The sequence below is a fragment of the Vipera berus genome (assembly GCF_964194415.1).
Source record: "Vipera berus genome assembly, chromosome: Z".
Lineage (NCBI taxonomy): Eukaryota > Metazoa > Chordata > Lepidosauria > Squamata > Viperidae > Vipera > Vipera berus.
The window spans coordinates 86,748,244-86,775,937 of record NC_138205.1 but is presented as its reverse complement, the minus strand read 5'-3'; the positions used below and the strand labels follow the sequence as shown (position 1 = coordinate 86,775,937).

The following is a 27,694-nucleotide window of genomic DNA, read 5'->3' as shown; positions in this document are numbered from 1 at the left end:
CAAAGTTTTTGGGGGTTTGTGAATTTTTATTGGCAATTCATCCCCTCCATCATGAAAATCACTATGCCCATTACTGAATTACTAAAAACCTTGTCAACCTTTACCATGGACTATAGAATGCCAGGCAGCGTTTGAGCAGTTAAAGAGATTGTTTGCAGCAGTACCAGTTCTTAAAACACCCAAACCCCAAGGAACTATTCATCATCCAAGCTGATGCCAGTGATGCAGCATTGGGTGCTGTCCTACAAAAAAGCGCAAAGGGGGATCTACAACTCTGTGCCTACACTTCTAGAAAACTTTCAGAAACAGAGATGATGAGCTGTTTGGGAGTAGGCTTTTGCGGTGAGGTGGGCTTTGTTAACTTGGCACCATTTCCTAGAGGGTAGCAAAGTACCTTTCAAGGTGTGGGCTGATCATAAAAATTTAGAGGCACTGAAAACCCTTGAAAGCTATCTGCTAAGCAAGTTAGGTGTGCCCAGTACTTCAACCATTTTAATTTCACTGTCAAATACTTTCATGGGGGCAAGAACTTTCTGCCAGTGCTTTGTCTAGAATGCCCCCAATGCAAGAGCCGCTGAGAGGAGATTATTAATTCCATCATTCCTTTATCCCAGTCAGCCTCTCAAGTAACCACAAGAGGTCAGATGCAGAGGAGATCCGACGAGCCTGATAGTCAGTTAACACAAACACTCAAAGAGGAACTAAAAACAGACTTGGTTCAACGACAATAGATCGCTATTGACCTATCAAGATGGTCTAGCTTGGACAGCCTCCCTCAGAATTCAAGCCCTCCAAATGAAGTCATGATGCAAAACAAGCCGGTCACTTCGGATTTTTAAAAACTTTGCATTTGGTGCAGTGGCAGTTTTGGTGGCTGGCCAGGCATGAAAAAGTACATTGAAAGTTATGTTCAAAGCTGTGCTACCTGTGCCGCTATGAAAAAGCGCCCCAAGTGGCAAGGCTCCTGGTCTGTTGCAACAAGTGGCAGACCCTTCCCAGCCTTAGGAGGAAATAGCCATGGACTTTATTGTTGAATTGCCAGAAAGCAGGGGGAGCACAGTGATCTGGACTGTCATTGATCTTTTCTCAAAGTAAGCTCACTTCATTGCTTGTTCGGGACTCCCATCTACCCAAAAGCTAACCAGGTTATTTTTAAAACATATCTATGGTTTCTGGTTAAATCAAAGAATTTTTCAGTGGCAGGTAACAGTTATGTTTGATACACTACCAATATATGTTTTGCGAAATTATAATTCTATTTTACATTTTCCTTTTTATAACCTAAAGTCATTGTAAGTAGAAATATAGTATATATACTATATATAAATAGCAGATATGCTATTTTAGCTAATATTTAGTTAATTTAATAGCAGTAAAATCTCAGAGAAATATGATATAATTTCAATTTTTAGGAATACCAGTATAGGACAGATTTCTGGTTTTCCTATCTTTAAAAATATTGAAAATATTTTACACATTTTAGATACAAGCCTTTGCTCATATAAAAGATCGGTCTTTTTTAATACTGTCTGATCCCCAATATACAGGAAGTTAAATAGCTTTTATGGGTAATATTATATTTACGTATTTTACTGCAGTTTGAAATAATTGATGTGGCAAATAGCACATAGATGTAGTAGAGACTATCAAATTTGAATTGTAATTATTTTAATTAATTGATTTAAACATTAATTCTATATTAAATGTTAATTTAACAATTGTGTTTGGAATGCTTCATCTTTGTCGCCATTAGGAAGAATTCAATAGATTTTAGAAAAGAGTATCAATATTAAAAAAAAAAAGCACCAATATTAAGATAAATGAATCCTCCAGTCTAGGAGGATTGGACAGCAACACTTAGAAGCAACAACAACTGAACTCCAGCCCTAATTCCATCTCTGCCACTCAGAGACCACTTCAGGCTGTAACCCAAGGCATGAATGTCACATAGTCCAATGCTTCCCAGGATCTGCTGCACATCACTTATTTTCAGCAGGTGTTCTCTTTCTGTTGATAGGCTACTGTAGCCGACCAGAGTCTGCTTTGGGCCATCTATGAATGCTCTTTCGCAGCAGCCTTCAAAAACTACACAAAAGTATGTCCTGTTCTAATGTGATTTTCAGAGGTTCTAAGAGCCATATGAGGGGATGGCCGTCTCATGTGATTTCTGGAGGGTCCAAAGCCAGCCTGAGAACACACCCATTTTTCCATAGATTTTGCAAATTGTGAAAGAGCATCCTGTACTCATACAATTTTTGAAGGTACAGCTCTTTGGTGTGGCTTCCAGAGAGTCTGGAGGTGTACAAGAGCACACCCCATTCATGCATGATTTCTCCAGCCTCTAAAATCATGTAATAACAAGACATACTTTTGAGAATAGGTGTTGGTGAATCCTGGTGTGTCACCCAAAACATGGCATGTCACTTTTGACTCACGTGACAGATTTGGCATCATTGGTTTAGGCAATATTTCTACAACGTAATGGAATAATTTACCAGCACACAACTGTTACTGTCAGGTGAAAAAAGTAACTATGTTAACCTATTCTTATTAACTATATTTTTTCATAAAGACCATTTAGAATTAATGTAATATACAGAATGGACAGAAAACTTTCCCTCAGTCAAATTTGTTTTTATCTATTCATCTATGTCTCAGTGTCATTATTTCTATTATATAACTGATTTCTGAGGTCATCTGATAAAGAAGAAAGGAAAATGTCACTGAAGTAGATAAGGACATAAAAAGTCATGAAATAAAATATAGCGTACAGAAATCACTATCTTGTTTTAATACTTATCTAATGGTATTCATCTAAGAGTATCTAAGGCTTTGATAAGATTTTTAGAATATGACAAGTAATGTACTTAATATGAATTTTGCTTAAATAACTCCTCCAAAGTTCTATTAATAAAACAGAAGTGCAGAATCTTTTTGAATAGTTTATGATGCAATTGTGATAAAGCCATTGCTGTATGTCGAAATAAACATTCAGTCAAGCTGTTATTATTATGGAGAAGAAGCATAATTCTGTTAACAGTCTTAATATTTATTTTAAAGTTTTAACATTCTTCCTAATTCCTTATTTCCTTATTTTTCCTGGACCAATGATTATTTTCCCAATGACCTTGTGGGAAGATCAGTTAAAGTTGGAAGTGTCTGATAGAACATGACATATATTATAAATGATAAACTTTTTAAACAGAAATTTTCTAAATATTTTTGTGATCTGAAGAGAAGCTAGTATAAAGATACCTATTAAGCAGTAGTCATAACTTGCCAATAATTGATCTCCTTATTTATTCTTTTATTGCTTTTTAAAACAACGACAAAAACCAGGAAAAAACACAAAGCAAAATCTAATGTATTGTGAAAGAAAAAAAAGACACATGGAATTTATATTCGACTGAATTAGGTACTGTAGTTTTTCTTATGTTGTCTAATAGCACAAGCTGAGAGGTCCATACAGATACTAAAAAAGGTGAAAGTAGACACCCTTGACCTCCTCTAAATAGTGGAAAAATAGGAGAAAACATGCCATTAACCTTCGCTTTAGATTTAGATACAATACCTTAATCCATTTTATGAATTCCAAAGAATTCATTTAGTACAGCAAACATGTACTGTTTGTGTATAATAATCAAGTCAAGATGTGGAAAGTGCTCAGAAAAATGTGAATCCCTGAGCCAACTCATTGTTTTCATGAAAACCTCATATACAGGTCAAAAATCCATAGTACAAAAATAGTATACAGACTGGCTCCAGGATGGCAGAGGAGTGTAGCAAGACTGCATTCTCTCCCTTTATTCATTCAGCCTGTATGCTGAATGTATATTGAGGAAAAACTGATAGCCAAAAGTACAAAGGATCTGCAAGCCCTCATATAAAAAGTCAAAGAACACAGTAGAAAACATGAGACTAAAATTAAATATAAAGAAGACCAAATAAGGTGAGCAAGCAGTCTTAGAACTGACAAAGAAGATACTGACTGAAGTTATGGATCACTTCTCTCTTTTAGAATCAACCATCAACAGTAAAAAAAAAAACAAGCAGTCAATGTACTGCAAATTAGCACTTAGTAGAGCAGCAATGAAAACCTTGGAAAAGGTAATCAAATGTTATGATGTGTTGATACCTTCAAAATCATGATCATGCAAGCCATGATACTCCCTGTATGGGAAAGTTTCACTCCCTGTGGAAGTGAACATTGAGCTTTAAAGTAGAAGGATAGAAAGAGTATTGGCAAATTTGAACTTAGTGTTGGAGAAGACTCCTGAGAATAGCATGGACAGCTGGGAGCGAGGGAACAATGCATCATTTAGTACATTCTGGAGTTCTCAAGACAGAAATGACCAAGCTCAACTTATCCTACTTCATAAATATTATGTAAAGAGCCAGTTCTCTTTTTTTTTTTGTTGCCCAAGATGGAGGCGGCCGCGGTCTGAGCTTCGGGCGCTCCACGAGGGCTCCAAATGGGTCAGTTCAGGGAGGCCCACCCGCGGCACGGTACGATGGGGCGACTCCGGGGGTTGGGGGATGCAAAAACAGCTGCTGGGCGCTGTTCTCCGCGGCGCTGAGGCCCCCCCCTCAGAATTAGCGGCATTTGGAAATCGCCGGCCTGCCGAGCAATGCTGCAACGCTGTGACAGCTCTGGACGTCCTTGCCTGCCTTTCCTCTTCTGCCCGTTCGCCGTGGATACCCTCTGCTCGTTCGGAGGGGCAGCGGCGACGATTCCACCGGCTGGAGATTCGCTTACGACCATCAGCTGGCAGGCGCCGTTTTCGGCGGCGCAGAGCCTTTTTCTCCTCCCGGATGGCGGCAGCGGACTGTGGGCCTGGTCATCGGCCTCGGCGGACGTGCTGGGAATGCCCGGACTTGAGACAACTGCCGGGAATGCCTTTCTCCGCCGCTGGAAGACCGTTTGGACTGGCGGATGGGCGTTTGGGGGAGAGAATGCTTTTGCCCTCCCCCCCCAGACTGGCAGCATTGGCCGGCGACGCGAAGATCGACAGAGGCCTGGCCTGCCTGCTTTTTGCTTTCTCTGCTGACAGGCAGGCATCATGGCTATCTCCATGCCTGGCGGGAACTAAGACCCCCCCTATTGACAGTCCAGTTTGGCTGGGACTTGACCGTGGTGGGAGGACGGTTTTGGACTGGTCATTGACCACCTCACTGGTGTGAGAGACCAGTTGGGGTGGGCTTGGCTCAGGACTCCCTTTTCTCTCCACTCCAGATTGGACTCCTTGGCCGGAGTGAGAGGACGGCTGAGGCTTCCCTTTTGATTGCCATCTCAGGTGAGAGCTGAGATGGTCCTGTGGACTGAGAGACATGCCTACTGGACTTCTTTTTCCATCTATACAATATCATTGAGCTACCCTTTGGACACATTTATAACATCTGCCCTATGTGACTATTCTAGCACTGTATGGTTTACCTCCGTTACTCCGAAGCTGATCTGTATGCCCTCAGGGGGGTTCCTGCCTCCTGGGTGCGACCTACCGCCTGCTTCCACACTTCCCTTAATGACGAGCCCGTGTTGGGACTCTGAGAGGTGGCTGGGCTTAGATAGGGGCCTCGAGCTGAGACGTGCTAAGAGGCCCCTGATAAAATTTTTAGCCGGTTATTTTAAAAGGTTAGGGAGGGGGAGGGATAGGGGGGCAGGGAGGGAATCTTTAACCGGCACTCAGTCTGGACCTGTTAGGGGTCCTGACGGGACGGGGTCGGGGGAGGTGGCTGCTGGTTCTGGGAATGTGGGGGTGGGGCTTCAAATCTCCACGGCGATAGGGAATGGCAGCAGGTGCTTGCGCGGAGGGCCATATCAACACCCGGGATCGCGCCCCCGCTATGTCCGAGCGGTGGCGCGCTCCGACCCTCCGGTTAGCACCCTCTTACCCAGGGATGAGGGTGGTCAGGTCCCTGAGCTCAGGCTGGTCTATTTTAACGCTAGATCCGTAGTTAACAAAGCTCCCCTCATTCATGATCTGATCGAGGAGGGATGTGCGGATCTAGCGTGCATCACGGAAACTTGGTTGGGTTCGGAGGGAGGGGTGCCTCTTACCGAGTTATGCCCTCCAGGTTTCCGGGTGCTGCACCAGCCACGGGCTCAGGGCAGGGGTGGTGGGGTGGCAGTGGTTATTCGGGAGACTTTGTGTCCCCGGGAGGCCACCATTGTCCAGATGGCCGGGAGTGAATCCCTCCTCTTGAGATGTGGTCCTCGGGCTCAGTTGGGCTTGTTGCTTACATACCTGGCGCCCGGCTGTGTGGCAACAGCCTTACCCGAGCTGCTTGACACTCTCAGGGTTGGCGGTGGAATTCCCCAGGCTTATAGTCCTGGGTGACTTCAACCTGCCGTCACTGGGAGGGTCGTCGGAGTTAGCTCGGGAGTTCATGGCCTCCATGACGGCCATGGGCCTGACCCAAGTTATTGAGGGCCCGACTCATGTGGGGGATCATACTCTCGACCTGGTGTTCCTATCTGGACAATGGTTGGATGATCTGGGAGGGGGTTCCCCGTCCATCACCCCTCTGTCATGGTCAGATCACTACCTCCTGAGGCTGATCTTCCATTATGCCACCCCCCGCCGCTGGGCGGCGGAACCGACCAGGTGGTTCCGCCCCAGGCGCCTAATGGACCCGGATCGGTTCCAGAGGGCGCTTGGGCCTATACCCATCACCCTTACCCACAGCCCAGTCGATGCTCTGGTGGATGCCTGGGAAACGGCTGCCGCCAGGGCACTCGACTGCGTTGTACCCATGCGACCTCTGACCCGGCGCAGATCCCGTTGGGCCCCATGGTTCTCTGTGGAGCTCCGGAAGATGAAGCGTCGGAGACGAGGTCTAGAGAGCGGTTGGAGGTCCAGCCGATCCGAATCCGACCGATTGCAGTTAAGAACCTTTATAAGGTCTTATCTTGCGGCGATAAGGACGGCGAAGTCTAACTACTTTGCTGCCCTTATCGCGTCCGCAGATAATCGCCCGGCCACCCTGTTTAGGGTGACTCGCTCCCTCCTTAACCAGGAGGTGAGAGAGGATCCCTTGCGGGGACGAGCCGAGGAGTTTAGTCATCATCTGGCGGACAAAATCGCTCAGATCAGGACCGGTCTGGACTCTGACTGGGCAGTCTGATGTGGAGGAATCGGGCGGTCTTGAGCACGTTATCTGGACTGAGTTCGACCCTGTTTCCCCTGATGATGTGGACAGGATCATGGGGAGACTGAGCACCACCACCTGTTTGTTGGATCCGTGCCCCTCCTGGCTTGCTTATGCGGCCCGGGAGGGAACACGAGGCTGGTTCCATGCAGTAATAACTGCTTCTTTGAAGGAGGGTGTCTTCCCTGCCGCCTTGAAGGAGGCGGTGGTGAGACCCCTCCTCAAGAAGCCTGCCTTGGACCCGGCTGTTTTAAATAACTATCGTCCAGTCTCCAACCTTCACTTTTTGGCGAAGGTTGTTGAGAGTGTGGTGGCGCATCAGCTTCCTCTGTTCCTGGAGGAAACTGATTATCTGGACCCGTACCAATCGGGTTTCAGACCCGGACATAGCACGGAGACGGCATTGGTCGCGCTGGTGAATGATCTCTGGAGGGCAAGGGACAGGGGTTGCTCCTCTGTCCTGGTCCTATTAGATCTCTCAGCGGCTTTCGATACCATCAACCATGGTATCCTGCTGCGGCGTCTCAGGGGGTTGGGAGTGGGAGGCACCGTTTTACGGTGGTTCTCCTCCTACCTCCTGGGCCGCTCGCAGTCGGTGTTGACGGGAGGGCAGAGATCCGCCCCGAGGCCTCTCATTTGTGGAGTCCCTCAGGGGTCGGTTCTCTCGCCTCCTGTTCAACATCTATATGAAGCCGCTGGGTGAGATCATTCGTGGTTTCGGGGTGGGGTATCATCAGTACGCTGATGATACCCAACTTTTTCTTTCCACCCCGAACCAACCCTGTGATGCCCTCGCCGTGATGTCCCGGTGCCTGGAGGCGGTCCAGGTCTGGATGGGGAGAAACAGGCTTCGTCTCAATCCCGCCAAGACTGAGTGGCTGTGCATATCGGCATCTCGGGCTAACCAGACTATTCCACCTCTAACGATGGGGGGTGAGGTGTTACCCCCTGTTGATAGGGCTCGCAACTTGGGCGTCCTCCTGGATTCACGACTCAATTTTGAAGACCACATAGGAGCCGTGACCAGGGGGGCTTTTGCACAGGTTCGCCTGGTGCGCCAGTTGCATCCCTATCTGGACCGAGATGCCCTACGCACAGTTACTCATGCGCTCGTGACCTCCCGTTTGGACTACTGTAACGCTCTCTACATGGGGCTGCCCTTGAAGACCACTCGGAGGCTTCAACTGGTGCAGAATGCGGCCGTGCGAGTTGTAATGGGGGTCTCCCGATACTCCCATGTAACACCTCTACTCCGCGAGCTGCATTGGCTTCCGGTTGCCCTCCGGGTGAAATTCAAGGTGCTGGTTATTACCTATAAAGCCCTACATGGCCTGGGTCCGGGGTATTTGAGGGAACACCTGCTGCCGGCATCAAGTGCCCTTCGCCCAGTGCGCTCCCACAGGGAGGGTCTGCTCAGGGTCCCACCGGTAAGAGATTGCCGGCGGGTGATACCCAGGGATAGGGCCTTCTCAGATAGGCCCTCTGGAACCAGCTGCCAGTGGAGCTGAGGACTGCCCCCGACCTCCGGTCATTCCGCCGGGGCCTGAAGACCTGGCTCTTTGAGCTCTCGGGCCCAGGCTGAGGAGTAACCTATTTTAATCGGGGTTTTAATTGCACAGGGTTAGTTTAATCTTTTTTAAATTGGTTTTAACTTTTGTATTGCTGGTTTTTTAATTCCCTGTAAACCGCCCTGAGTCCTCAGGGAAAGGGCGGTATATAAATATAATAAAAATAAAAAATAAAAATAAATAAATAAAAGGCTTTAATACTTGAAAAGGTGGAAGGAAAGAGAAAAAGAATAACCAATTCCAAGGTGGATGGACTTGGTTACATTGGAAATGAGTGCAGCTTTGGGACATAATTAAATATGTAGAGCTGAGAAGCTACTGTAGAATATTTTAGTGTAGAATATTTACTAACATTGTTTGCATAATGGCAAGCATATTTGTTCATTAAATGATAAAAATTATTCATACAGTTCTCTTGTATCACATAGCAAGATCATTGCAGGGCTAGGTCATGGTCTCATTGATTACAGTGCAAAGGAGGAGGAGGAGGAACTAGGACCACCCGATGGGGATGGAATGTTTAGAGAGGCCAGTGGCTGAGGATGATGCTGTCCCAGGCCACTCAGGCATTGGGGAAGGTGGTTGACCAGTCAGAGAGCCTCTTGCCCTCCTAGACACCGGAAAATCGGCTGCAGATGGGCAGTGGTGCTGAGAGGCAGCAGATCTCTGATGAGGAACAGCTGCCTCCCCCACTCCATCTAAGGGCACAGCTCAAAGGAGGGCTGTGAGGCTGCTTGCAAGAAGGTCACCCTGTCCCTCCTCACAAGGAACACCTGGCATGGGTTGACTTAAGAAGAAGCCAGGGGAGTCTGTCTTTGTCAGGAACAATTGTTTGCTTTGGCTTATTCTCCCCCAACTTTGTAAAAACTCAGCCTTGACTCTTGTTTCTGCCTGTGCTTTGCCTTTGCCTTGTGGAATGCCTTGTGGCCTTGCTTTGCCTTGTGGAATTGCCTGACCTTATGAAATTGCCTTGCCCTTTGGACCTTGACTCTGGACCTTGCCCTGTGACCTTACACCTTCTGTTTAGACTTTCTCTCTGCCTTTGCAAATTGGTTTTGATTGTTTACTGGCTTTTGTTTGTGGGAATGAGGGTGGCTACCTTCAGGGAAGTCTGGGGTGGAACCTTACCTGCTGTTGTAGGGCTGTTTGTTGTGGCAGTTAACAGAATAAAGGACTCTTATCGATGCCCTCCTCTGACTAAGCAACCTGGGTCATAACTGCTATTTCAGAATGTTAATAATAATTTACCAAACATATATGCTACATGACTCTCAATATGCTACCTGACTTTCTGCATGACTGCAACAATCAAAGAAATTAAAATAATTTTTTTTCTAAAAAAATGGCAAGTGCAATGAAGTGAGGGATTTCACTGTTCCTTGCTAAAGGACTATGTAAAGAAACCTCACAGTTCTTCAGTCATACCATACTGGGAAAAAATTGTCACAGAACCTTCCTCTTTATATTTTTGTTGTTTATGCTGAGAGGAGGAGGTGGTGGTTGTTTTTAACTAAATACTATAGCAGTTGTTTTATAATTTGGTCTGTAGCTCTCCAGTATTGTGATAACAGGGAAATCCTGCAATACTAATGAAAGAGAAGTGTCACACTTTAATTTTGCTTAATGATAAGCATAATACGAAACAAAAAAAGACAGGCGAAAACAAAATTGTTTAGAAAGAGACAATCCAAATAAAATATAGCATAGGGGAAAAATCAATATGAGAAATGGAGTTTTCAGAAAGAATTTCAGAGCTAAATTTTACCAAATGTGACTTTGTTAAGAAAGACAGTAGGAAGCAATCACCCAGAAAGAAGTACAACTCAGCAAATAGAAGGATTTTTTTAAAAAAAAAAAAACTTGTACACTTAAATCATCTATTCTCAGGCATCACTCAAAGCTAGTCATATTTTCTTAAGTGCTGATCCATTAAGACACTTAGACTCCTCTCAAAATTACTATTGTTTAGCCAGATACCATTTTTTCTATATCTGCCCAGGGGAAGGAAAGGAGAAAAGAGTAAGAAATAGAATGTCAAAGGTATAAAAGGCATAATATAAAGGAAAAGAAAATGTAGCTAAAAGTGATTTAAGCCAACACTTACATTCAAACTATCTTTGCTTCCATCAAATCCATAATTTTATTTCATTTTATTATTTCAACTTTCCACTTTTTTCAGGATGTTATCAACTTCATGCTTGGTTACCTTCTCAACCCATTTACTCTCTGCTTTGTGATGCAGTCCTCATTATGTTTTCTCTGTATATTTTCTACTTTCATGCTGCTCACTTGCGTTTATATTTAGTCTATGGCAGGTTCAGGGTTGGTTAGTATTTGGGCTGGAGACTTTCAAGGAATATCAAGGTTGTATGCTAAACTGGGAAGTTGAAAGCAATAGTAAGTTGTATACTATAGGAAAAAAAACTGCACAATGTGTCCATGAAGTCATCAAAAATTACCATCTACTCAATGGAGACTATACTATAAAAGTTTTACATCCTTTAAAAATATATAAATGGCTACAGTAATTGTACTCCTTGTCCATTATTGAAGTGTGATAAATGCAACATTTCTTAGTTTAATAAAATAATAATTTTGTGCTTAATTTAGTGCCTGTTGAGCTTTCTCAGACAAGTTGTAATTTATAATCATTTCATTTATTTACTATTATAAAATTTTGTTTTATGCTACTTTTCAGTTGTATTCCTCAGAGTAACATTTTTAATTGTAGATACTTTGATATTTTTGAATCAATGAAGGAGGAGGGGGAAGCACAATGGAGATCAATCTGTTCCAATCACATTAAAAAAAACCAGGAATCTAAGGAACATATTGGTAAGAGGAACTGATTGGTTCTATCTCCTGTAAATTACCTCTTCCTATTTCATCTAGTTTCAAAGTCCAGTGATGTAGAAGAGTTCACTCAACAGGAAGAAGAAATGTTTGATCATAATAGGCAAGCTGATGAAGCCAGTGCTACTTCAGCCCAAAGTATGGAAAGGAAAGATAATGAAGGTTCTTTATGGCAGGCCATCAGTAATAGTTTAAATAAACTATTACTTTGACTAGAACTGTCAAAGACTGAACTACTTGTTATGCAGAACAGACAAGATTATCTCATCTGTTATCATGCATCCTAAATAATCTTGTACAGCATGTATGTACTTTGTCAATTACTGTAGGACTTGTATAGCTTGATGGAGTGTTTCCTGCAAGATATGCTGCAATATCATCCCTATAGATACCAGGACAACAAACCAGTTTATGATGACATGCCCACTCCTAGCTTCTTGAAAAAGATGGATTATTCTTTCAGTGGAAATCAAAGAGAAGAAGAAAAAGGAGTAGGATGGAAAATACAAACATTGAGAGTGCCTTATTTCCCAGAACCATGAAAACCAGAAGGCAGAGTTTCCAACCTCTAGGAAGGGGATAACAACCACAACTAGGAGTTTCACAACAAAGCATGGATATTTTCTGTAATACAAACAATAATATAAACCATAAGATTTGGTATAACCAGCCTTTTGACAGAAAATAATAGTCAGAAAGTTGCATTTACCACTAAGGATATTTTATTCCATCCATTACCTATTAGCCTTAGTTTCAGATGACATATGTGAACAGGCTACCAGGAATATAAGCATCCAAGAGGTATTTTTTTTGGGGGAAAGTCTTGTATCAAAAACTGCTTCACGTTCTCATGAGAGTTTTGCCTATAATAAAGATCTTTAATCTCAGGTCAACTTTTTTAAAAAAAACAAGATGACTTCAAATCTCAGGATGAAACTCAGATTAACCTTATCAGGAACACTAGAAAACCTATCTTTTCAAGTACCTTCCCAATTACCAAGACAAAAAGAACATTTGTGCAGAAGTGCTGAAAGTTCTATAAATGACATAATTGATCAGCTACAAGATCAGATACCTAACCTCCTTTGGTCAGAGAATGAGCAGACATCTACCATGAAAGCTGGACTATGTGTTCTTAATCTTCCCAAGTTTTATACCAAAATTATGAGCCCTTTACATCCACAAACAGAGATGAAACAATTTAGGAACAAGGCTGAAGAGGTTTCCAAAATTAAAATCACAACTCCACAGATAGTAAAGATTCTGGAAGGTACCAATACAAACAAACTTTTATTAAGTATAATGATCCTCTCACAAATCAGATTTTAAAAACACTTCCCAGATGCATAGCTGCAGGAGAAATGAAGCCTTACATGTTCCACAGCTATCCAAGAAACCCAGCTCCGATGGAAACAGGAAGAAAACAAGCTGAAATCCAGTATATGTTAAAGACCTATAATTCACCAGACAACCATAGTTCAGCAGTATCTCTCTTGCTTGACCCTGTTAAGGAGAATGATGCAAATTCAAATCACCATAAGACAGATGAACCTTCTACTTCAACAGAAAGATCAGAATGTTTGGTATATAATTATTCAAAGAAATGCTATAAATATTTTATTTCACTATTGAAGTCACATCAATCACAGGAGTTAAGTGACTTTCAATTCAACACATTTAAGAGGAAAAGAGTCAAATATCCAGAGTCCCATACTGCTAATTGTTTAGAAAGGGACAATCCAAGAAAATACAGGGAAGGAAAAAGAATAGTAGAGGATCAGGGTTTCCAAAAAAACAAAATTAGCACTAAATTTTACCAAACATGATCTTGTTAAGAAAGGCAATAGGAAACAACCACCCAGAAGTACAATTCAGCAAATAGAAATACTTTTTTTAAAAAATACTCTTAAATCATGTATTCTCAAACACACTCAAAAGCTGCCATAAGAAACCATCTTTAGAAAGAAAAAGCTGATATTGGGACTTCCATTTTTTGCGCCATGGCACATGGCTGCAGAATTGTGAAACTCCGCATCCTGCAGCTGTTTTCGTCCTGCCAGGAGACCCTAAACGGGTCTGAAGTCGCCCTGGAGAGGCAGCAAAGGAAGAGGAGCACCCCACTGATCATGGAACAGTGGCGGTCATTCCATTTTGATCCAGGGGAAGCCCTCTGACTCCACAGAAGAAAGGCTAGTCACATGCCAACGTCTAGCCCAAGCTATCTGCAGCTGAAATCCAAGAGCACTAGCCAGAACAACGGTGAACAGCGTGCTTGGAATTGGTGAGAGTATTTGATCTTCTCCTTTATTTTGCAACTAAGACCCTGGGAAAGATCCCCAAAGCAAGAAACCCTCCTAAAGTAGATGGAAGCTGCGAATTAACCTTTAAAGAGGAAAGAAACATATTGCAATTACATTCAAAATACTACAGTCTGATCAAATTTAGAAACTAAAACAGATTGCTAAGATTATATTCCAAAGGATTTTGATGAAATTATATATAAAAAAGAAAAATAAGAATAATTTCTTGTCTGAAAGAACTAGAAAACAAATATTTGCTGACATCTAGGGGGCAATTAGAACATAGCACATTAAAGACAATGCCCAGAAACAAAGAAAAATCTGTTCCCATGAAACCTTTAAGAAGATAGTTGCCAGGGAACAAAGAAGAGATTGTACACCGGGCCAGCTATAAGATTGGAAAGTATCTGAAGGAAAAGAAATACTTTGATTGTGGTCTAAATTTATGAACTGTTTACAGAAAAAGAAAAACTTTGATCTATGACTAATCTTTGAGAGGGAAGTTACAGGAAGGATTTAAGGTGGCTAAACATACTGAATTGCAATTCTGACTGGTTGACAATTGACTCCTGAAAGGAAGAATTGTTATAAAACATTGATTTTACTGAAATCTTGACAATTGAAAATACAGTGGATTATAAAAATTATATATAAAGACAAGAACTATACAAAATTGGACTGTTTGGATTTTGAGTTTTGGCCGGCTTGACAAGGCTAACTACTGAGACTATAGCACTATGACAGATTACTCGAAAGTAGGAGACAACATAGATATGACATATTTATCAAAAAATGATAGAAAACCATACTTAATATCTATTCCTGAAGAACTCAGCCTGAAAGATCAAAGACCTCTAGAAGCAATATTCTAAGATAAGACAAAAAAGGGACGCGGTGGCTCAGTGGGTTAGGGCGCTGAGCTTGTCGATCAGATGATCGGCAGTTTGGCGGGTCGAATCCCGAGTGCCGCGTAGCAGAGTGAGCGCCTGTTACTCGTCTCAGCTTCTGCCAACCTAGCAGTTTGAAAGCACGTAAAAATGCAAGTAGAAAAATAGGGACCACTCCGGTGGGAAGGTAACAACGTTCCGTGCGCTTTTGGCGTCTAGTCATGCCGGCCACATGACCACGGAGACGTCCTCGGACAAGCGCTGGCTCTTCGGCTTTGAAACGGAGATGAGCACCGGCCCCTAGAGTCGGAAACGACTAGCATGCATGTGCGGGGGAACCTTTACCTTTTAAGATAAGACAAATTTCGAAGAGGAAATTTATGCAGTGCTACGACAGATACAAATAACAATAGCTTTAAACCATGTGACAACTTTGATAACATAAATGAATATACTTCAAACTTAAATTTACAATAAAAAACATCCAAAGAATGATGGTAAAGAATGAACAAAAAAATCAGATAATAGAATGTAAACTAGAAAAAAATGACTTAATTGGCAAAGCCACAAATGAAGGGAATTATAACTTAACACAAACAAGAAAAAACTTACAAGATTTGGATACAACAATAAATATGGAAAAGATACCTTATGCATTAGAACGTCAAAATAAACCTGAGAAGAAAGGAGACTTAACAAAATGGACAGTGCTAGGAGAATCACTGTTTGGGAGACAAAAAGCATACATCTTACATACTATGTGTCCTCTACTTCTAACAACAACTTCAAAAATACAAGACCTGTTTGACAAGTTAAAAATATTAATTTGGAAAACTATTTGGCAAAGGAAGAAGGCCAGAGACGGACTTAACAGACTTGATCTGCCCTACCAGATGGAATATTATACGAGCAAACACTTGTTTGAATATGGCTAAATAAACAAATAATTTTGGCTATAAAGGGGCTTTAAGATAAGTGGGACTTATATATAAGTATATATAAGTAATATAAGTAATATAGTATTTTTGATAAGATAGAAAATGTAAAAATACTGGGATAATGTGAATGAAGGAAAAGTTTGAATTTTAAAGATAAATTAAGTTTGAAAAGACTTAGGATTAAGGAATGATTGAAATATTGAGAGGGAAAGGATTAGGGTTAGGGTTAGATATTAATTACCAAGAAAATTATGATTGATAAGAACTGTTTGAATATTAAGGAGAAATTGAGCTTAAACAAGATTTATGAAAATAAGATACATGGTAAATCAATAAGATGACTTTTACAAAAATAATATAAGTTGATAAGAAAAAAATATATATGGACGCTATTGTTGGTATAAATATAGAACAAGATGTTTATTTTAATCATTTATATATGGAAAATATCAAATATCAAAAATTATATTTGTTTAATGTTGGAGACTACTACTGGGAGAAGAGAAGATCAAGGAAATATACTATTAATTGATATATTAATTATGGAAATATAAAAATTAATTATTGTTGATTGTTAATTAACTATTATTGATTGTATATTTTTCCTTTAAAAAATTATGAACCAAGACAACACACTGTACAAAATCAATAAAACGTTTACAACAACAAAAAAAGAAAAAGCTGATATTAAAAACTGACAGTGTCAAGGAAATGGAAAAAGAACATTTTTGAACACTGCAGCTGGAAGAGAAACACTGCAGAATATTGTAGCTGTTCCAGAGAAAAGGCAAAAGCCACTGTAAGGACTACTTCCAAAGTAAAGGCATGAGAAGTGATCAGAAATAATCTTTTTTGCACTGTGAAATAATAGTGCTCAGATCATATATACTTGCTTTCGGGTTGTCTTTAAGAGGGCTGGAAAGGGAGAAAAGTGAGAGTACCTTTTCAAGTTAATATGTCTAATTGGAAATGGTATAATTCCATGGTTATACATCAGTAAGCTAATATGTCAAGTACTTCATATTGCTATTATGTAAGTGTTCTGCACATTTACATGTTGAGTTAAAATTATATTTTTTAAGCAGTAAAAGCCCAATTTTGCAGCGTGATTTTTAATTGTTAATTTTCTAATTTCTTCTTTGAATAATACAACACAGCTATGGCTGCTACAAAGGTAAATGAAAACTGGATAAATTAAATAAATTTCCAGTTAGTGACTTGATGTCAGCATTGAGAGTTGCAATTGAGCAATAATTCTTTCACTGCTTCATTTATCTAATGCACCAGTTTTTCTACTTCCAAATAAAAAAGTCATATTTTCTTAAGTTCTCACCCACTAGGACATCTAGACCCATCTCAAAGTTATAACTGCTTGATAGATATCATCTATTCTATGGTGAAAGAATAGCATCTGCTTTAGAAGCTCTCTCTAAGCCTTTCTTAATTCAATTTTTAACAAACTTTTTTGCTTTTTATTTCATCCCATTTTGTTCTATGTTACTTTCATATTTAACTTTCCTACTGGAGACCTGCAATTTTATTATTTTTACTAAAGACTGGTATTTTTTGTCATCACTGCCATGGTGAAAAGGAAGAAGAGGCAGAGTCGACATTCTGCCTCTCAGGCTTCACTTAAACCTACCAAACAGCTCAACGTTGATGGATTCCTAAAAAACAAACAGCCACTTACATTAAGTAACCAAACCTCTCCCACATTTCTTGTTAGCTTCTCAAATAGATGCAACCCCTGGAATGAGATTTACAAGCAGAAATAAAGAATTCCCAACTCTTAGATTTTTCTATCCCAGAAGAAGCTTCCTCTTCTCAAATTGCAGCCATTTGTCCAAGGCTTATACAACAAGGTGATGAGGACTTTAAAAAAACAAAAATGTTAATGATTTTATAACTAGACAATATGTATTGATGGCACAAATGGTATTGTCAAGTTTCAAATGCTTGACTACTGTTAACAACAAAATGAACTCTAAAAGAGTCTTTCATTATGACTAAACACAGACATCCAAACCTTGCTACTGAGCTAGCTAAAATAAATTCATGCAGAGGCAACTGTAAGCAATGATGGTGAAAAGGTAGATTCTAATTTGGAACCTAAAGGAACAAGGCTAAGAGATCAAAATAACCTAGAGAGGAGCATGCAAAGCAAGTCTCTCCGTAAGATGTACCAAAGGCTTGCAAATCGTAATAGTTACTTAAATCAAATCACTCTACAAATGCAAAACAATAGAGGAAAATGGGAATCCAGAAATGCAGCCATATTCTCTCTGAGACAGCTTTTACACTGTGAAAGGTAATTGGTTGATTTGAAAAAGATTTAATGATTCCCATCCAGGAGAGACTTTAAACATACCCTTCTTTCTTTCAAACATCCCATTACTGCCAGCAGGCTGTTCAAAATGAATCCTTTCTCTCACAAGCTTCCCATTACTCTGTGTTTTATACAGAGGGAGTCAGTTCATTAATGACTCAACTTGGGGGGGGAAAGTGCTTCTACCTTAAATTTAATAATGTAGATAATAATAAACAATAAAATTAAAAAGTAACTTTAAGGATGCTCTACCTCTACTGTCCTTGGGAAGTGTCAGCCTGAATAAAACCTCCCACAAGTCAATCTCTGAAGAAGTGTTGGAGATAAACTTAATTAACTCATTCAGTACCCTGCCAGATGGGTATTATAAAAAGGCAAGCAACTTGAGGGATCCAGATGTCCCTCAAGTTGCTTGCCTACTAATAACTAAAATTTTCATATACTGGCAAAAGAACCATTCAATGGACCTTGATAAGACTTCCCAAAATATTCCTAACAAGATAGATAAGTATGCCCCAATCCAGCTCCTGGGTCAACTAACTTTCTAAAGTTATTTCAAAAGATGGGTTTTCTCCACCTTTCAATGACCTCCAAGGCAAGAGAATTTTTAAACATAGTCCTAGTTATTAGTAATCCCTAAATTGGATTATATCCCTAAAATGGTTGGCTAAGAATAAAACTATTTTTCAACCTAAAAAATATCTGGCACTGAATACAATATGAAATTGTGATAACAAAGGTGCCCTGGGTATACTATTATGGAATAATAGTAAAGCCTTTATCTCTACTGTTCATGTGCTTCTTTTGCAATGTTATATTGTAGGAAACATAAAAATACTCTGGAAAAATACTGTGTTGTATTTTTAAAATCCAATATCATTCTGGGAACTTATATCTTGAAAGTTACTTTGAGCTAAGAAACAACAAATGAATTCAGACACATGGTAAATCAGAAATAAATTTAAGAAAGTCTTTTTTTCTGTTCTAATGAAAATCTTTTTCTAAGGAATTATTTGTTCTGCTTTGTATTATAGTGCTGGACCCAGGGGAGACAATATTTATGAATGGAGATCAACTATACTTGGACCTCCAGGTTCTGTGTATGAAGGAGGAGTTTTTTTCCTTGATATCACCTTCTCTCCAGACTATCCATTTAAACCACCAAAGGTAAGAGGGGAAAATAAAATTTACATGGTTGTCTAATCTGGTCACATCTAATTCCATAGAAATTATTGGATTTAAGTTAATTATAAATAACTTGCTTCATAAATTTCAACTAAAGCATTAGTAATTTAGCATGGTCTCATACTTTTAATCAATACTTGTGATTGAAGTTACAAACTATACTAATGTAGTTTAAAGAAAATAACTTCAAGTTCCTTTTTTTAAAGAAACTAGACAATTCTCTCATTACAATTTCTAAAAACAAAAACATTTCTCACAATTTTGAGTCAGCAAGTATTATGATAAACGTGATGTTAATTTAAAAATTAAGTAAAATTGCTCCATGCTTCCTTTTTTGGCATTTTATAAACCTTAATGGAAGTTTTATACTTGATTTTTTGTCTCAGGTAAGGAACCATTTATCACACATAATATCTTCAAATTTTAGTTACTATTACAATAATTGATGGACTGCAATAGATACTAATTCCTTTCAGATTTTATATAATTATGCTTAAGTTCATCATCTGTCCCTCACATAGATTTGTTAGTTATTTGATAGAAGCATAGTTTGTCTTTATTTAGGTGCATTGACTTGCTGCCCTTCTCTCTCCCTCTCTCTCTCTCTCCCCCCCCCCGTGTGTGTGTGTGTGTGTGTGTGTCTGTGTGTGTGTGTGTGCATATGTGCAACTTCAGCAAACCTTTCAGTTCCTTCCTTTTTTTCCACCCACATTGCTTTTTGTTCATTTTGTTCATATATTTTTGTTCATATATTTTCAATAATCAAAATTGGATAAATTTTGATTTTCCAAAGCTATCGCAGCCTACACACTGAAACTATATAAAATATAAAATATAACTTTTCCAGGTTACATTTCGGACAAGAATTTATCATTGTAATATTAACAGCCAAGGAGTGATTTGCTTGGACATTTTAAAAGATAACTGGAGCCCAGCATTAACAATATCCAAAGTCCTTCTTTCCATTTGTTCACTTCTTACAGACTGCAATCCTGGTAAGACAATTTTTTTATAAAATATGTTGTAATTTAGCTTTCTGCTGGCTGTAGGATTATTTTTGTTTCTATCTTTTAAAAGTGAAAGTAAACATGTCTCTATCCTAATTGACCAAGAAATGCCATATTAAAATAACTCATGCTGTTTAGTTATATGAGTTAACAGAATGTTGTACTCCACTATTTAATATCCAAGAATATATTTTCATAAGTTGCTAGTAGAAATAGCTAATCAAAAATAAATGCATAAGGTATTTGAAAAGTAGTTACTGTGGCATCACAAGTGGGAAGGATATTGCATTGCTTTGCAATGAAAGTTCTATTTTGTATATAGATGTACATACAAAATAGGTTTGCATCATGACACTGTGTTTGCCATCTTGCCTGGTCTGAGTACATATCTGACTACTACACAAAGGTTAGATTATAACCTGGTTAAGATAACTGCGGCCGAGTTTGGTAGTAGCGGACTACCAACAGCAGTCTGACCTATGGTGGTCGGATCTATGAGAGCCAAGACCAAGATGAATAGGCTGACGTCAGAGAAAGTCAGAACAGATGGTTGGCAATCAGGGACTCTGTGACAGCAATGGCAGAGACAAAGTCCTGGCAGATCAGGAATATGCAGAATTTGGTGACTCCCAGGAGAGACTCTTCTAAAATTCCCCCAGGTAAAGAGAAGACCTGGAACAAGATGATGGCTATGCCAGACAAAGAGTAAGGACCCTGAAGTGGTTGAAAGGGGGTTCTTATGGTGAAAGCCTAGGAATGGCTAGTTTGTCTGTGGTTGATGTTAGGGGCCCTCCATGCAAAATAGGTCAGGTAGACCATTTGGAGAGTTTGCCATCCTTCCAGCTGACCAGTAAGAGGGACTAGCTTAAGAGGAAGGATGCTGTGTGGCGTATGTGGAGAGGTGAAGCTTTGTTGGCACCAAGAGCCTGAGCTACAGTGCCGTGGGGCCTCCCTTCCTCATCTATCTCCTGAGGGAGTGTCTGAGAGTGTGATTGTGAGTGGCTTAATGGTATGGCAAAGACCATAGCTTGAAAGGAGTGGGGTAAAGATGGGAGTGGAAAGATCATCTTGGGAGCTCTTGGGCAGGACAAATACATAAAGGTGGCAATAGAAATGGGTTGTTAAGGGAGACAGAGGACAGGCCAACACTTAGACCCAGTGGCATGTTCCAGCCTCTGAAGAGCATACCCTTGAAAGTCCTATGGTCCAAGTGTGATGGGTTGATGAGATTGACCAAAGTCAATTTGGTAGGTAATCTATGCCATGTAGGGTCCCTTCTCAGAGATGTTCCTGATTGGTTTAGGTTTGACATCAGCCGAGACCCCAGTGCAGGGGAGGTGGGTGATAGTAGTCAACTGATTATCTCTTTTGGCCTTCGGGACTTTGTTCCCCAAATCCCCAACGGCAAGACCCTTCTGAACTTAAGCTCATGCCATCAGTTGGGAATGTTCCTACTGTAGCAGCCTCCCTGCTGTGTAGCAACCTCCTTACTTGAGTTGTTGGAGGCCATTTCAGGGCTGGTAGTGGAGTTCCCTACTCTTAAAGTCCTGGGAGACTTTAATCTGCCATTCCTTGGTTTGGGGTCAAAGTGACTCAAGAGTTTTGTGCTATCCCACTCATATCCACATGCACACACACATGCGTGTGCACACGCACACAGACACCACAGGTGTACGGAGTCTTTATTAAGGCTTCCAAGAGCCTGAATTGGTGTTCCCCAGCAATTACCTGTGCCGGCACCAACTCAACTCCAATGAATTCCACAGGCTACTCAAGTGAAGCCAACACTAGTCCTCAAAGCAAAGGCAAGTCCAGTTCACTAGGCCAAAGGAAATTCCCAAGACAAAGGCAAATTCACAGGCAAAGGCAAGGCAAAGGCAACAACTGAAGAGACACAATCTGAAGTTCAAGGCAAGAACACACAGCAAGGAAACGAACACGTTATTCCCAGCATCGTCTCCATCTGTCTGCTGTGCTAAATAGCCAGCTTCTGGTGCAGCCCATCAAGAGGGGCAACGCTGCCTTCTCGCAAGTCTTCTGGCTGACCTTCACTGCTCCTATCTTTTCTCTGCCCTACGTGTTCTTGGATCAGGTGCAGAAGCAGTTTCTCTTCCTCATCGCTGACTGGCTGCGGCTGCATGCTTTTCCCACCTGAAGCCTCAGGGCTGTCCTGCTGCAGCTGTGCTTCAAGTCAAATCACTCTCAGACGGCTACTTGGAGCCATTGACCAACTCCCCTCCTGAGGTGCCTGGAACTGATTCATCCTTCTCCAAGCTAACATCTGGAGAGGTATCTGGGGAAGTATCTGGGGGAGTCATCACAAGTTCATGGCTCCCATAGCAGCCTTGAGCCTATCCCAGATCATCTTGTGTCCAGCGCAGGACAGTGATCACATGCCATTTATGCAATATGACCTGGTGATGGATATCCTGGGGGCTTTGTTGCAGAGTCCTGCCAAAGTTCTGGTAAGATCCTGGAATAAAATGGTAGCTTGGGATAGAATCGTACCTATGCAGCTTCTCTTGACCCATTGCTCTGGTTCTCCCTGTGGTTCAGAGGAGCTGCAGGTTCTGAAAAGAGATAGACATACCTAAATCAATGCTGGAGGAAAACAGGGATAGCTCCAACCAGACACAATTTAAAACTACTATTAAGGCCTACCTCGTGGTGGTGGTGAGAATGGTGAAACACCATTATTTGGCCACTTTTATTGTTTCTGCAGAGTGTTACCTGGAGGCCCTCTTCAGCATTACCTGGTTCCTCCCACCCTCCTCAGGTGACCATTTTCAGGGCCGCATAGACTAGGAATTTGTTCAATACTTGATGGACAAAGTCACTTGGATTTGTTCCCAGTTGGTGCAGATCTATGTGAGATGCCTGGGGAAAGGTCTTTTTTGGTTATATGGGAACAATTCAATCCTGTTGGACCTGATGAAATGGACAAGGTCCTCAATGCAGTCAGTGCAACAATCTGTCAATTAAATACCTCTCCTGACTGGTAAAAGTCTCCAGGATCCTGACTACCAAGTGGGTTCAGGCAGTGATAAACTCTTTACTGCAGGAAGTTGTTCCCAGGCCTTTAAAGGAGGGCCTGGTTTGCTTCTTCCTCAAAAAACACGCTTGACCCTATCTGACAATTTTCATCCAGTTTCCCACCTTCCCTTTTTTGGGGAATCCAGCAGGGAAGTCGTGTTACGAGTTCTGTCATCTAGTCAGCCACGTTTGGCAGGCTGTTGGCAGTGAGCCTTTTCTGCTATGGTGTCAGCACTGTGAAATCTTTCCCCCTAAGGTGAGCTCGGCTTTATCACTGCTCATCTTTCAGAGGGACAGGTGAATAGCAAAGTGGCTCTGCTATTTTTAACGTTTCCCTTTATTATTCTGGTTTTAGTTTGGGGTTTTTTAGTATTTTTAATTTATTTATTAACTGTTTTAGCTCTAATGTATATTGCTCAGGGCCACTGTTTGTGAGATGGTGGAGGTATATAAATTGGTTTAATTAGTTAATTAATCAATCTTAAACTGAATTTGAATCTAGAATCAGAATTAGCAATTCACTTGAAACGTGAAAAGTAGTTGACTATATTATTTTCTTTGCAGCTGATCCCCTGGTTGGAAGTATTGCTACCCAATATATGACAAACAGAGTGGAGCATGACAGAATGGCCAGACAGTGGACCAAGAGATATGCAACATAGGAAACTGCTGAAGAACATGCTGGACCTGTACAAGCACATTCACTAAGTGCATCAGTAATCCTCCTGTTTAATTTCTATTGAATTTTGAAATATTTTGTGATAGGTTTGATTATACTTCCCCTTTCTCTTTTATTACTTTATTTTTCTGCTGAACTTGAAAAGTATATCTTTTTAATATAAATTTGAAATTTGGGTTACAGTGCAAGGAATATTGAATCTGTATTAATCTAGAAAGCGGTCCCCAATCTTTTTGGCTTGGAGAGGGGATAATTTCACACACATGTGCACCGCTTGCATAAATGCAGCTTTGCATGCTTATGCACTTGCCTGCCGCTTACGTGGCCTGGTTCCCAACAGGCTACAGCCCAGCACCAAGCTAAGGGTCGGGGACCCCTGGAGTATAGCTTTGTCACAAAACTTTATATTAATGTACTTTTTCTTTTGTGTGTTTGACAAAAGCAGGCACACTCAGAACTATATTATTTCTACTTAAATGTAGTTTAGAAGATTTTTTTTATGGAAGTCTTTAAGGGTGGGTGCATGTTACTGGGAACAAGTTTTTTTATCAAAAGCATAAAATCAAGAATCACTGTACTTTATTAAGGCTATGTTTTAACACAAAGCTACTGGGTTGAACCACAGATATATGTATGTTGATTTACATATTTAAAAAGTGGTTGTTAATTTCTTAGTGACCTGCCAAGTTTGATTACAGATTAATTGATACACACTTGTATTATTAAACCATTCAAATAAAAACACTGTGACTAATAATATGCAGTTCTTGTAAGAAAATACTATTACTCCTTGTAGAGTAGCATAAATTAGTCTTGGATTTAACTAAAGAATTTTTCATTTGTTCTTTCTTCTAAGCTACTCATTTTTGAAAAAGAAAACTCCATTTGTAAACTCATAGTAGAAAATTCTATCTCATAAACAAATTCTTAAATGTATACTTTAGGATTGCTGATCATCTTTTTTACAGTGTTGCTTAAAAATCTGCAAATCCCTTAGAATTTAATATTTCTGCATGAATAGATTCTTCTTTCCTATGAAAGTCTAGCTGAAAACTAGATAAACTAGCGTTCACCTATCAGTTAAACAAATGAGTCAAAAACATTATACTTGCTCATTTATTGAGGAAAATAATCCAAAACTACATAGTTGTATGTGAACCTCTTGAATTATCAGTTCATTTGAAATGGAAATTAAGAGTCCAGGTATTTGTCAATGGGATGATAATCAGGCATGAATGCGGGACATTCTACTTTATTTAAAGAACAGAAATTTGAGTATTCACTGTCAAAGCCTGATCTTCACTGGGAGATGGAGTATATGTGGCTCAAACAAAGGAGATTTGTGAGGATTAAAAATAATGGTGGGTATTGTCCAGGTGGGAAAAGGTTAAAAAAAATTCCAAAGAATTTGAACTGTGCCAGTCCACCATCAGATGGATCATGTACAAATGGAGGCCATTCAACACCATTATTACCCTGTCCAGGAATGGTCAACCAACCAAGCTTACAACAAGAGCAATACATCTAATGATCAGGGGATCTCAAAGAAACTCAGGAGAAGAAAATAAGAGGCTCTCTTGCACTGTCAAATGTCAATACCATCTGTAGAATACTAAAGTATAATATATTGTGTGATTTCAGGGTTGGAAGGAGAAAAATACTATCCTGCAAAAAAGAACATTGCTGCTTGTCTACAGTTTACAAAAAAAATGTGGATAAGCCAGAAGGCTATTAGACAAATATTCTGTGGATGATGAAACCAAAATAGAATATGAATGAAAAGTTTGTTTCATGAAAGCCAATCTGTAGGAGAAGAAGAGGCAAAACCTGAGGTTGGGTGAAAAGAGGACTCAGTCTAGAATTGTTACATCTCCACAAAAGTTCAGCCCCCCTTGAATTTCGTTCAGTCTTATTTAGCACCAATTTGTGCTGGTCATTTGACTAGACTTGACTAGTTTCTTGTGTATACCCTTCTATTCTTTGCACCCAATACAAACAGTTCATTCCTGCATAAGAGCTTTATGTCATATATGAAAAGAGGATGGTGGCTGTATCAAGGTTTGATCCTGCTTTCTTAACTCTGGACCAGGATGGCTTGCCATCATTAATGGTTCCATGAATTCTTAATTGTACATAAATTGTACAAGAAGTTGTCAGAGTTTTCATGCCAAATAAAGGAAAGTAACCGGTAAGATCATTTGATTTTGTCCATATACCTGTGCATACATTGAACAATCCAGGAAAGAGATACACATCTCCAAGAATTTACCTACTCCAAGTAGGTGAAATCGCATCTAAGTCAATGGCTTCTTAAGTGCAGACTGTTATATTATATCCTACAAGTCAAATATATGCTAAATTGTAGGTTAATTCAATAAATAGTCATAAATCAACTATCCCAAATAGTGGGGTATGATTATTATAATATAATAAGTGGTGATTAAATTCTTCAATTACACCCTCCACCCTACTTCCAGGATAGTAACTGTGCTGAATAGCATTCAAATAGAAGAATGATGTAATGTTTAAATATTTTGCTTACATGTAGTAAACTATATTTAGGTTTTCTCTTTACCTTATGTTTTTAAAGCAACACTTTCCTTTATATGACCAGGTTGTGCTATGCAATTGTATAAAATATGACCTAAACCTTACCACCGTGTATTGTATAAATATATATCTGCTCAGAACTGACCATCAAGCTACTTTTAGATGTACTGAACTAAAAGAAAATATTTTGCTCTTCCAAGACAGAGTATGTATTAGGATCTGGAAAACATATGTTCCTGTGCTAATATTCAAACTGACATTGTTTTCTGCAACTTGCCTCACCCAGAACTGCAATTGTGTAAATACTTATTTGGTAGCATACTTCATTGAACTCAGGAATTTCAATTTTCCCAAGTCAAAATGTATTACACAAACAGTAGAATTTCATATTAAGTAAGATTTTAGAAATTGTAAGAAGCATATGTGTTTGCTTATTAAAAAAACAAATGTGATTGTTTAAATATATATTATATGTTTAAATCTTTTCTATAAAACCTGATTTCAAAGAAATAAAGTATTTTATTTGCAATTTTACATGCACTATGTTAGTTCTAAAATGCAAAGTATATTATTTAGGAGTATCTGTGCATATGAAATTTTGAATGATTTAATTTTTGTTTACTTCCTGATTTAAAATAGATCTGAGATCATTGTCATTTCACTACTGTAAATTATGCACTTTGGAATAGCATTAGGAAAGAATAATACACTTTTAAATAATTTGGCTGGATTAGTTCTCAGTATTTATACTTGCTTTTCAAAAAGCTATTCTTTATTTCTTATGTATTATTATAAACACAAACACATTTACAAATCAGGTTTTCACAATTCATCCCTGCACTTCCATTATTTGATGTGAAGATCAAAACGGATTATGTCAGCATTTAAAATAGCATCAATGCAATATGTTCAAGCTAGCACTAGGAGGCAGAGTTGTAAAAGAAACAATTATGGAAGCAATATGTTGCACCATTGCTATCTATTTCACCTTTGCAATAGCTGATAATAGTTCATGTTATCCCATTACTAGACTCTGGGAAATATGAGACTCACAGTCGTGAAAACCATTGTAAGTGTAAGATTCGTATACCACTGAAATTCAGCCAGTCATTTCATACCAACAATTTTTATCCGAATCCAGGTAAACTTCTACAATGAACTGAGTGTTTTTATCTATTTTTCTGTCATTCCATCAGACCAATAATTTAGGATTTTCAAG

At 39.9% G+C, this 27,694-nt stretch overlaps 1 protein-coding gene across 5 annotated transcripts in view; it reads left to right on the top strand.

The window, feature by feature from the left end:
- The window catches only part of LOC308678040 (ubiquitin-conjugating enzyme E2 E2), an 85,845-nt gene extending 58,608 nt beyond the window's left edge, over positions 1–27,237 (top strand). For 4 of the 5 annotated variants that reach the window (XM_081344845.1, XM_081344844.1, XM_081344846.1 and 1 more), the window contains 3 exons: positions 19,056–19,188; positions 20,054–20,201; positions 23,811–27,237. In XM_081344845.1, the coding sequence (XP_081200971.1) occupies positions 19,056–19,188; positions 20,054–20,201; positions 23,811–23,908 (379 nt within the window). In that variant the 3' untranslated portion in view covers positions 23,909–27,237. The remainder of the gene's footprint in view (positions 1–19,055; positions 19,189–20,053; positions 20,202–23,810) is intronic. The other variant, XM_081344843.1, reaches the window with a different exon arrangement.
- Positions 27,238–27,694: the final 457 nt, after the last annotated feature.